This window comes from Lolium perenne, chromosome 5, assembly GCF_019359855.2.
Source record: "Lolium perenne isolate Kyuss_39 chromosome 5, Kyuss_2.0, whole genome shotgun sequence".
Lineage (NCBI taxonomy): Eukaryota > Viridiplantae > Streptophyta > Magnoliopsida > Poales > Poaceae > Lolium > Lolium perenne.
The window spans coordinates 221,766,459-221,778,359 of record NC_067248.2 but is presented as its reverse complement, the minus strand read 5'-3'; the positions used below and the strand labels follow the sequence as shown (position 1 = coordinate 221,778,359).

The 11,901-nt window shown below is 40.8% G+C and overlaps 1 protein-coding gene across 1 annotated transcript; it reads right to left on the bottom strand.

Annotated features, from left to right (window-relative positions):
* Positions 1-221: 221 nt before the first annotated feature.
* LOC127302012 (uncharacterized) lies at positions 222-2,956 on the bottom strand. Its single transcript, XM_051332357.2, has 4 exons — positions 2,129-2,956; positions 1,713-2,043; positions 447-1,612; positions 222-366 (listed from the first exon to the last, which is right to left on the bottom strand). Exons 1-3 carry the CDS (start codon positions 2,923-2,925, stop codon positions 449-451), a joined length of 2,292 nt encoding a protein of 763 aa, XP_051188317.1. The 5' UTR covers positions 2,926-2,956; the 3' UTR covers positions 222-366; positions 447-448.
* Between the last annotated feature and the right edge of the window lie 8,945 nt (positions 2,957-11,901).

Below are 11,901 nucleotides of genomic sequence, written 5' to 3'. Positions count from 1 at the left end.
ACGTAGGCAAGGAAGGAGGTGATGCGCTGGATCAACCTTGGGATCCGGGGTGGCAAGCTGGCGGCTGTTGTCGGCATGGTTGGCTCCAGTGGCGGACCCAGGAATTTTGGTTTGACGGGGCGAACAATTTTGGGGGAAAAAATTGACGCGAAAATGCAAGTTTACTAGATGAAATTCATAGGATTACATTGTAAACGTAATTCAACTGTCATGATCAATGAAACAAAACTACCAGGATAACATGAAAAAGGCACAAAATACACTTAAAACCTTGTAACATGGATTTCAGCCCCGTGAGATGCCCTTGTCAACCATAAGTCCATAATAATATTCTCGAAGGGGTAAAGATTAAAGTTGAAGCGAGACCTACAATATGTGAATAAAGAAAAAATATTAGTGCAAATCTTAGCAAAATTGTAAAGGTAGTTGATAAGATTGCATTATACCACTAAGTTGTAGTAGTAGCATCAGCATGGAATTTTCGAGGTAAATGGCCCCGGCGGTTCTTCAAGGCGTGAAAACGTAACATAATCTGCTTGTCGGATATCTTTGAAAATATCTCTCGTTCAACAAAGCATATCATCAGATCATTGAGCCAATCATCACTTATCTTATTTCGAAGATCCGTCTTTATAATATTCATGGCTGAGAAAACCCTCTCAACTGATGCTGTCGCCACCGGTAATATCAATGCAAGCCTAATGAGGCGATAAACCAATGGAAATACCAAATGTTGTCCAGTTTTAACCAACTCGAGAGCAAGACCACTGAGACTACTACAAGCCAAGAAATTTGGGCCTCTTCTCATCACATCAACATATATGTTGAGTTGATCAATCAAAAGATAGCAATCTTGTGAAGAGAAATCAACAGAGTAAATATTTGCAAGCTCAAGTAGCTTCTCATGATCAAAGTTGGCAAATGAATCCCTAGGATCTAGGCATGCAATGCACTTCAACAAACGTGTGGAAGTTTCACTAAATCGATGATTCATCTCAACTATGTTTCTGTCAATCACCTCATTGAATATTTGTACCTTGTAATGATGCAAGTTGGTGACCATTTTGCGTGAGCTCCTTGGGTATCCTCTAGCATAAATATTATCATCCATACTTGGCACCAAAATATTTCTTCCCATGCAAAAGTTAGTAGCAGCCAACAAGAGAGGCTCCCACCCATCATCTCTCAACTTCTGCAATAGGCTTTTCACCGAGATAATCATATTCATGGCGCTAACTATGTTTTGATCTTTTTGTTGCAGTGCTTGTGACAAATCATTGGTTAAACCAAGTACTCGAAGCATCAAATGCAAGATAATAACAAATTCAAAGGTTTCCATGTTTATGAGATAACCTGAAGCCACGCCTCTATCATCTGTATCTGTCCCATCCTCAACAATACCTCCGAGCACTTCAACCACAGAATCCCACATTTGATGTAAACGAATTAGAGTTCTATGATGTGATCCCCATCGTGTATCACCCGGTCTGGCTAAGCTTGTCTCTTGATGTTGACCACTTCCTGACACAATATCCCCATTCTCAAGCTGTGCTACCAATTTGTCATGATGCTTCTGCAACAAGTCATCTTTCCTCCTACAAGAGGCACCCGCCTACAAACAAGATTATATAGATTTAGAATTGTGTAATACTGTAATGGAATAATAAATATTTGAGGCCCAAATAAATATTTGTAGTGAAATAAACACTAACCATAGTAACAATCTTATTTGTATGCCCAAAGAAATCACCAACTGCTAGAACTCCTTTGACAACAGCAACAACCACCAATTGAAGTTGGTGGGCAAAACAATGCACATAAAAAGCATGAGGGTTCACATCTAGCACCAATTTCTTCAGCCCATTTAGTTCACCACGCATATTTGAGGCACCATCATATCCTTGTCCTCTCAATCTAGACATGGATAAATTATGTTTAACAAACATTGCATCCAAAGATCTTTTCAAAGATGCGGATTTAGTATCAACAACATGCTCAACACCAAGCAACCTTTCCAACACCTCCCCTTTTTGGTTCACAAATCTACAACCAAGAATATAAAAAATTATAATAATCATATGAAGGAGAGTAAGTAAATTTACAAAAGAAGCAATGCTAAATAACTAACCTCACAATCACACCCATTTGCTCTTTAACCGATGCATCACGAGACTCATCAACAAGTAGAGCGAAATTACCACTCCCAAGCTCATTCATGATGACTTGCATAGTCTCTTCGGCACATGCTTGTACTATTTGTTTCTGGATTTTAGGAGAAGTCAATTTATGATTGCCAGGAGCATTATCATTCATCACATTGGCTACATCCTTACATCTTTCGGCAAACCAGTCCACCATCTCAAGGAAATTACCCTTATTCAAGGAAGTGTCGGACTCGTCATGCCCACGAAATGCTAGCCCCTGTGAAACAAGAAATCTTGCAATGCCTACAACAGCCCTCAAGCGTTCTTCATATTCCAGATGTGATTTCTCCTCATGACAAGTGATTGCATATGACACACTTTGCTTTTGATTTCGGAAATCTTCACAATGCCTTCTAGCATTGTTGTGAGCGCTGTTTTGTTTACCTACATGAACCTTGAAGTACTCTGGCCCTTTCTTCCAATTTTTAAACCCCTTCTTCATGAATGCATCATACCCAAATTTTCCACTAGTGTTTGGAGGCTTGAAAAGAAAACAGTAGAAACAATATGCAGCTTGTTTTTCAACACTATACTCTAACCAATCATATTGTTTATACCAAGCTTCTTGAAATGATCGCCAATCTTTACCAAATTTTGAGCGTGGAAAATTATGACCGATCAAACGGCATGGACCTTTTAATAAATATGCCCTTCTCATTTCATCTCTAATTGCCGGGGTAGCATACTCATCAATCTGTTTTCGGATACCCGGATCGGACATAACATCATCTAGATTAAATGCAGCTGGTTGAATGTCCTACAGTATTAAATTTGATTGCAAAATTGAGTCCTCTAATTATTCTTGGTACTGTAGTAATTGTATAGAGAAATCATGACACAAAGATTGGAGAAGAGAAAATCACCGGTATAACCTTGTGCGGCTGGTCCGTCCGCCTGCGTTTGGTCGAAGCAGCAGCCGCCGCTGCCGCCGCCGCCGCCGCTGCCGCCGCCGCCGCCGCCGCCTCCTCATCTTCCAATTCCTGTGCAATTGCAATCCAATCGGGCTCCTCATCCGAGTCCATCGGCGGCGCTGCTGATCGGGACTCGGGACCTCAAGAGATGGCGCTAGGGATTAGAACGCAAGGGGAATTTTTTCTGATCGATTGGAACTTGGAAGTTGGAACGAGAGAACAGAAGCCGAGAAGGTCCGTCGCTGCGTCTCTGTGCGTTCCGAGCGATCTGCGATCGTGCAGTATAGACAGGTTGGGTGGGCCTTTTAACTTAAGTCCAATAGTCAGTCTAGTCATAGCCTAACTGCCCAAGCCCATTCTTGTTATTTCTTCTCCAAACCGCTGGTAGCCTCGTACCCCTTCGTTCCTGAAACGAACGAGAGTTCGTCAATGGCTGCTGGCCTGCCGGCGCGAATCGATGATCAAGAATTCAAGATGCAGAGCTGGGGTTCCCTCCTCCGCGCCGGGAGACCCGGGGCGGCCGCCCCTCCTCGCCCCCCCGGTAGGTCCGCCACTGGTTGGCTCTGGCAAGTCCTCGCTGCCCAGATGCATCCTCGGCGAGATGCGCAAGGTCTCCTGCAAGGTTCGTATAATCATATTGATCTTCAACTTCGTTTTGTAAATTTCAAAGAGTACGTAGTGTATATATTCATCTGAAGTAAGCGCGTTCATTAATACCATGGGTTGCTTATACACATGTTGGCTGATTCGCAATTTGCAACATTGGCCGGTCCTTTTATGCCCAAGAATAAGTGGTTCTACCAATGGTTGCATGCTATCGATCATGCAGGGCGCCACTTCCTCATTTTCTGAAAATAGGAGCATAGTCAGTGATGAATCATGCCAAAGTATATAGTATACGACCAGTTTTAGAAGAAAACAAGTAAAGAATTGTGATGGCTGTGCTTCTGGCTCGCCATTAGACGGCTTGGTGAGACACCTGGCTTTAGATGTGTGATGTCAGGGTACGTGACCCCGACATGCCCACCCCTCAGATTAGTGATGGAATTGGTGATGTTCAAAAGCATAAAAACACGGAACTAAGAGACTAAAAACGGAACTTCGTAAAAGACCTCTATAAAATTCATGTAAATCTCTAAGGATGGGGCTAATCAGATGCCGCAAGAAATCCTTGCTATATTTGCTCGTTTTGTTTTGCTCAATGTTCAGATCAGGCACTATGTTTTGCCCCTTTTGTTTCTGATGAATTATTGGTAGAAAAATGTAAAACCTGAAAATACAACAATGTTTCAACAATCTTTATAAAGTATAACATCTAAGCATGAAGTGCGAGTATAATTTTTTGGGTTCTCCCTTTCTTCCATGGTCACTAGGTATTTGTTTTTCACGCAGATACTCAAGAATCTAGACTTTCATTATTTTACTTGTTTAATCTGTCAATCTTATATAGATGCGAAAGCTTTTTTTGCTTTTCCTAATTAGTGTCATTGGCAGTTGGTTATGTTAGTGGCACTAGCAATCACCTTGGGTATTTGTAATATGCGCAATCAATCTAGGATAATGCTTTGTTCGATGATAGTTGCATGAGCGCTAACTCTGTTTAACTGTGTTTGTCTACACTTATTTATCCTTTTTCGAACACCAATGTCAAGCTATACATGGATATTTTATATGAAAGAAACAATATCTTAAAGATTCAGAAGATTAGGAAATGTGTATGTTCCTGATGAATTGGCCATTTTTTTTTCCATTATTGCAAACCTTCTCGCTTATTATTCTTACATGCCAATATCATTTTCTCCGAGGTGCCGATCAGTATTGCGCCTCCTAACTAAATGACACCTTCAAAGTTATGATAACTGGAAATGTGTTTTTTAATCAATGAATTTTTTTTGTTATTCTTAGGAGTGAGCGTATGTAAATAATTGAAATTTGGTTCCATGTGAATTTCTCGCTGGCTTCATAGAGTTGTATTTGTTTTTGTGTTTTGTACTTTATAAGACTGCATTACCTAATTGCTTTGAAATAGGCCACAAGGGTCGTTGAGTTCAGGTCAATACGCATTTGTGTGTAGTTTATTCGGTTGGGGCATGAATTTGTTTCATTCATTCTTGTAGTACGTGCCTCTTGCTCGAGGCAATGAATGCACGGTAGTTGATGCATTGTTTCTTTCTACAGATTATGCGGATGTTTTCTATTGCAATTACACCATTAATTAATTAATCAAATAGAAGTATTTGTGTATGCTGGTGTGACTCATTGTTAATTGAGTGTAATCGTAATGCAAATAAAGTTTCAGCTTTGTTGATCTCCGCGGTGTGAAATGACAAGATTGATGCTAATCATGGAGCATGCAGATGAATTGACCTACCAATTGTAGAAGTAGGTTTTTTGGTAAGCAATAAGCACTTAAATAATACGTACAATTCAGAGTGTACCAAATTCTTTATCATTTCGAGGGAAAAGGTTTGGGAAATGGACGAATAAAATTTTGTGCACATACACTATAAAACGTGATCTCCTTTGTACTAGGAATCTGATATGATTTCGCATAGACACTTCTTTATAGATAACTAGACCTTTGAATAAATTATGAAACTAAATGAGGTGGTATTTTATATTTTGAGACAACGCCGCGAACAATATAGAAAAATGTCCCTTCAAATTCACTTTTCACATGTGCTTGAGATTTTACTATGTATTATTTCTGGTTTTAATTTGAAAATTGTGCACTTATATTTTGTGATTTACTTATGTGATTGTTCATTTCTTTTGCAGGGAGTAACATGTATGTGCTATAGTTGGTTATTTCCTTGCCGGATGTTTTTTTAAAATAAACTGAAAACTGCAAATTGGATCTTTATTGTTTAGAAAGCCATCATTTATCAGAACAATAGGCAATAGTTCTAGAGGTGGTTTCTATGTGTGCTTTCTCTCATTTTTATTCTAGATCTATTTTTCTAAAGAAATTGATCCCCTCCATCGGATAATTAGTTAAAAAATTAAAGGGCAGATAATTAGTTAGTTAATATTATTTTGTGGCAAATACAATATTTTAATCGGTACATCTGAGAAATTGACGAGTCGTGGCAACGCACCGCCGCCCAAACCTCCCAACTCGCCGGCCTCCTTCTCGCCCTCAAAGGGATACGCCCTCCGCAGTGGCAGCCCCCAATTTTGATTCTGCCTCCGTCACTCCCGATGCCTCCCCTGCCTACATGCTGCTCGTGCTCACCATCGTTAGGGCACCTACTCTTTGAGGGGGGCATTGTTTGAGGTCTCCGGTCGGCGGTGTCTGAACAGCATTGACTCTCCTCTCTTCTTCCATCTTGTTTCTGCCCACATGTCTCTGTCTTTTTCTGATTTTTTGCTTGTACCATGCAGATCGAAGGAGAGGAGGTTTCGCTGTGCCGCCGACTCGCCGCGTGCTTCATACGCCACGGCGATGTCGCCTTCCCGCGGATCGCCACATGCCACTCTGGCCGCACCGGTAGCCTACACGCCAGATCCACCTCCAGCGAGCCGTTCTTGGTCGATCGGAATCTGGTCGTTTCTGGCAGGCATTTATGTGAGTTTGATCACTGAGTGCCTTTCCAGGATGGATGGAAGCAAAGTCCACGCGACGAAGTCAAGGGCGAGACAATGGCTTTAAGATCACGCATGACCGCGATGGGTGGCAGTCGCCGGAGCTCGCTGTCGTCAGGTTTGGCCAGAGTCTACGCTCAAGGTATTCCTAGCAGAGCTGCTGCTGCCATGGCCGGAACCGGCTCCGCATCATCCCTGTGCATCATCCGCCTTCCGGGCAACCCACCTTGATACACACGAGAAGAGTTCGATGGAATCAAAATAGCCTAGATAGCCAGGGCTCCTTGGTTCGTACGAGCAGAGATCGACTGATCTAAAGAAATCAGCCTAACCAGCCTGGGCTCCTTAACCAGCCTGGGCTCCTTGGTATGTACATAGTCCAATCGAATCAAAACAACAACTACCTCTGTTCCTATTTAATCAACGCAAGGCACAACGTGATTGCATGCTAGATTGCCCACCACTCGCGTCGATTAAATGGGAATGGAGGGAGTAGCTAGCAAGGCTAAGTCTGCACCATGTTTCTATATATGTGCTCGAGCTCCTCCATTAGAGCTCAAGAGCTGTGACAGAAGTTCAGAGTTCAGTGTGTGGCCTCTACGTGTAATGGAAGTTCAGTTTAGATAGATAGTGTGTGAAGTTCAGAGACAAACATTGTTGCTGCTAATTTACGATTTTTGTACCTCTAAGGATAGCTGGAAAGGAAACTACCAATAACAGTCCAAATGAGTGCTGCAGAATGATGTTGTTTTTCTGAGGAAAGCATGCCACGAGAAAGATCAAAGTCGTACAAAGATGACACCATTGAGGTATGCAACTATTTCTTAATCTTACTCAATTTGTATGGGGCATGTAGCTAGGCATTATACTTTTTGTCCTGTAGATGCTAGCAAAGAAAGTGGCTGTTTTTTTTCGAAATGGGAGCACTGGCCAGCCTCTGAAATTTATGTGGAGACTAAATAGATGAAGGGAGAGGTTACTGTCATGGATAAAGAAGTTGCAGTGCTAAGCCCCTATGCGTGTCCATAAGGACCAGGCGGCTTGGCAATTAAATACTCGAAAGTAGTCAAAGACTGGTATCTTGAAGCATTTGACTATTATTTACGTACATGACATTAGTAGCAATTTCTGTTAAAAAAATTCATTACCGGTTTAGTTTTATTATGATTTAGTTTTATTATGGTGCAGCTCATCAACTGTTGCCTGGCAGCAGGCCTTTTCTGAGTTCCGTATCCACTGGAGAGGGGGATTTCATTCGTGCTGGTCCTGGCAGGGGTGAGCTCGCCGTGCTGCTGAAGACGACTAATAGCTTGTCCTTCCATTTTATAGATGACTGGAAGGTCGCCACCCAGCTGTCGAAGAGAGGACGCTCGCTGCGCGGCAGCTCGTCTATCAAGAATTTGTAGGGATGTGGTGTGTTATGAATTATACCGTTGGATATGAGGAGATGAGTGGGAGACGATATGCAATTGTGTTGTTGGAAGTTTTATTGATGTAGATTTTTGTGAAAGACCTATTTTATTATTTATTGTAATTAGGTTCTTATGAGTGCCATAGCAAGAGAAAGATCTATATTGTTGTATGATTCTTTAATTTAGCATGCTCTTTTGATCCATATGGATATACTTAAGATGAACCTAATTCAGCTATTTGGCTTGCCAAAATTATAAGCGTGACCACTAGGTGATGAAGAGAAAGGGATGTAGTCAGTTTGGAGAGATTATGCTATGCATACCAGTGACTGTGAACACACATTTAATTTTATTTTCTGTTTTCTAATTTTTTACTTTTTTTATTTGTGTGGCGAGTTAGTCAGAGTTTTGGGACGTATACTTTTAGGAAAGAATAACTCCATATATATTTGTATCTTTTGTGATGTGTATTTGTTTCTATTGTAAGGAGTGTTCCTTCCACAATACATATGACCCTACACGTTTTGTAATGGACTATATCCGGAACTATTTGTTGTGAACTGATTCGGAAGTATAATATTGTAATACAGTCTGTAATTTGCATTCATATTGTGTCACTTAAGAAAGTTTTTTTTTGGTTTGACGAGTGTCACTTAAGACAGACTATAATGTACATTCATATAAGAAATATTTATGTACATAGAAAAACCTACATAATATTTAAAATATTTATTAGTTTACTTCACACAGTTCACTGTGTGAATTGTTTATACATATAACAAGTGACACTAGAAATAAGATAGGGAGCCGTGGCGAAGCACGGGCATTCCACTAGTACTATCATAGTAATAATTAACTCCATAACCTACAAGAGATTATGATCATAACCTACGCCAAGAACTACACGATGCACACACTGTCACCATTACACCGTGAAGGAGGAAAAAATTACTTTAATAACATCACAAGAGTAGCACATAGACTAATAGTGATACAAAGCTCATATGAATCTCAATCATGTAAGGCAGCTCATGAGATCATTGTATTGAAGTACATAGGAGAGAGATTAACCACATAGCTACCGGTACAGCCCTTTGCCTCGATGGAGAACTACTCCCTCCTCATGGGAGACAGCAGCGGTGATGAAGATGGCGGTGGTGTCGATGGAGATGCCTTCCGGGGGCACTTCCCCGTCCCGGCGGCGTGCCGGAACAGAGACTCCTGTCCCCCGAATCTTGGCTTCGCGATGGCGGTGGCTCTGGAAGGTTTCTCGTACCGTGGCTTTTCCGTGTCGAAGATTTAGGTCAGGGGGCTTCTTATAGGCGAAGAGGCAGAGTCGGAAGGGCTACGGGGGACCCACACAGTAGGGGGGCGCCCCCCCCCTCTGGCCGCGCCGCCATGTTGTGTGGAGGCCCTGGGCCTCCCCTCTGGTGCCTCTCCGGTGTTCTGGAAGCTTCGTGGGAATATAAGATCTTGGGCCTTGATTTCGTCCAATTTCGAGAATATTTCCTTACTAGGATTTCTGAAACCAAAAACAGCAGAAAACATGAACTGGCACTTCGGCATCTCGTCAATAGGTTAGTTCCGGAAAACGCATCAAAACGATATAAAGTGTGAACAAAACATGTAGGTATTGTCATAAAACTAGCATGGAACATAAGAAATTATAGATATGTTGGAGACGTATCAAGCATCCCCAAGCTTAGTTCCTACTCGCCCTCGAGTAGGTAAACGATAACAATGATAATTTCTTAAGTGACATGCTACCAACATAATCTTGATCAACATTATTGTAAAGCATATGAAGTGAATGAAGTGATAGTAAAGATAATGACTAAACAACTGAATCATATAGCAAAGACTTTTCATGAATAATACTTTCAAGACAAGCATCAATAAGTCTTGCATAAGAGTTAACTCATAAAGCAATAGATTCAAAGTAAAAGGCATTGAAGCAACACAAAGGATGATTAAGTTTCAGCAATTGCTTTCAACTTGTAACATATATATCTCATGGATAGTTGTCAACATAAAGCAATATAACAAGTGCAATAGGTAAACATGTAAGAATCAATGCACACAGTTGACACAAGTGTTTGCTTCTAAGATAGAAAGAAGTAGGTAAACTGACTCAACATAAAGTAAAAGAATGGCCCTTCGCAGAGGGAAGCAGTGATTAAATAATGTGCTAGAGCTTTTTAAGTTTTGAAATCATATAGAGAGCATACAAATAAAGTTTTGAGAGGTGTTTGTTGTTGTCAACGAATGGTAATGGGTACTCTAACTACCTTATCAACCAGACTTTCAAGAGCGGCTCCCATGAAGGACGTTATTTCTACCAGCAAGGTAGATCATCCCTCTTCTCTTTTGTTTACACATGTATTTTAGTTTCATTATTTATAGATGACACTCCCCCCAACCTTTTGCTTACACAAGCCATGGCAAATCGAATCCTCGGGTGCCTTCCAACATTCACATACCATGGAGGAGTGTCTATTTGCAAAATTAAGTTGCTTACTGATAGATCAGGGCAAAGCATGTGAAGAGAATTATTAATGCAAGTTAATTAATTGGGGCTGGGAACCCCATTGCCAGCTCTTTTTGCAAAATTATTGGACAAGCGGATATGCCACTAGTCCATTGGTGAAAGTCTGTCCGAAGTAAATGACAAGATCGAAAGATAAACACCACATACTTCCTCATGAGCTATAAAACATTGACACAAATAAGAGATAATAGCTTTTGAATTGTTTAAAGGTAGCACATGAAGTATTTGCTTGGAATGGCAGAGAAATACCATGTAGTAGGTAGGTATGGTGGACACAAATGGCATAGTTTTTGGCTCAAGGATTTGGATGCACGAGAAGAATTCCTCTCAATACAAGGCTAGGCTAGCAATGTTGTTTGAAGCAAACTCAAGTATAAAACGGTGCAGCAAGACTCACATATGAACATATTGTAAGCATTATAATACTTTACATCGTCTTCCTTGTTGTTCAAACACCTTAACCAGAAAAAATCTAGACTCTAGAGACCAATCATGCAAACCAAATTTTAACAAGCTCTATGTAGTTCTTCATTAATGGGTACAAAGTACATGATGCAAGAGTTTAAACATGATCTATATGAGCACAACAATTGCCAAGTATCAAATTATTCAAGACATTATACCAATTACCACATGCAGCATTTTCTGTTTCCAACCAAATAACAATTAACGAAGCAGTTTCAACCTTCGCCATGAAAATTAAGAGTAAAGCTAAGAACACATGTGTTCATACGCAACAGCGGAGCGTGTCTCTCTCCCACACAAGCATGAATTTATTCAGAGAAGGAAAATAACAAAACGAAAATAAAAACAAACAGACGCTCCAAGTAAAGTACATAAGATGTGACCGAATAAAAATATAGTTTCAAGAGAAGAAACCTGATAAATTGTTGATGAAGAAGGGGATGCCTTGGGCATCCCCAAGCTTAGACGCTTGAGTCTTCTTGAAATATGCAGGGATGAACCACGGGGGCATCCCCAAGCTTAGACTTTTCACTCTTCTTGATCATAGTATATCATCCTCCTCTCTTGACCCTTGAAAACTTCCTCCACACCAAACTTAAAGCAAACTCATTAGAGGGTTAGTGCATAATCAAAAATTCACATGTTCAGAGGTGACACAATCATTCTTAACACTTCTGGACATTGCCCAAAGCTACTGGAAGTCAATGGAACAAAGAAATCCATCCATCACAGCAAAAGAGGCAATGCGAAATAAAAGGCAGAATCTGTCAAAACAG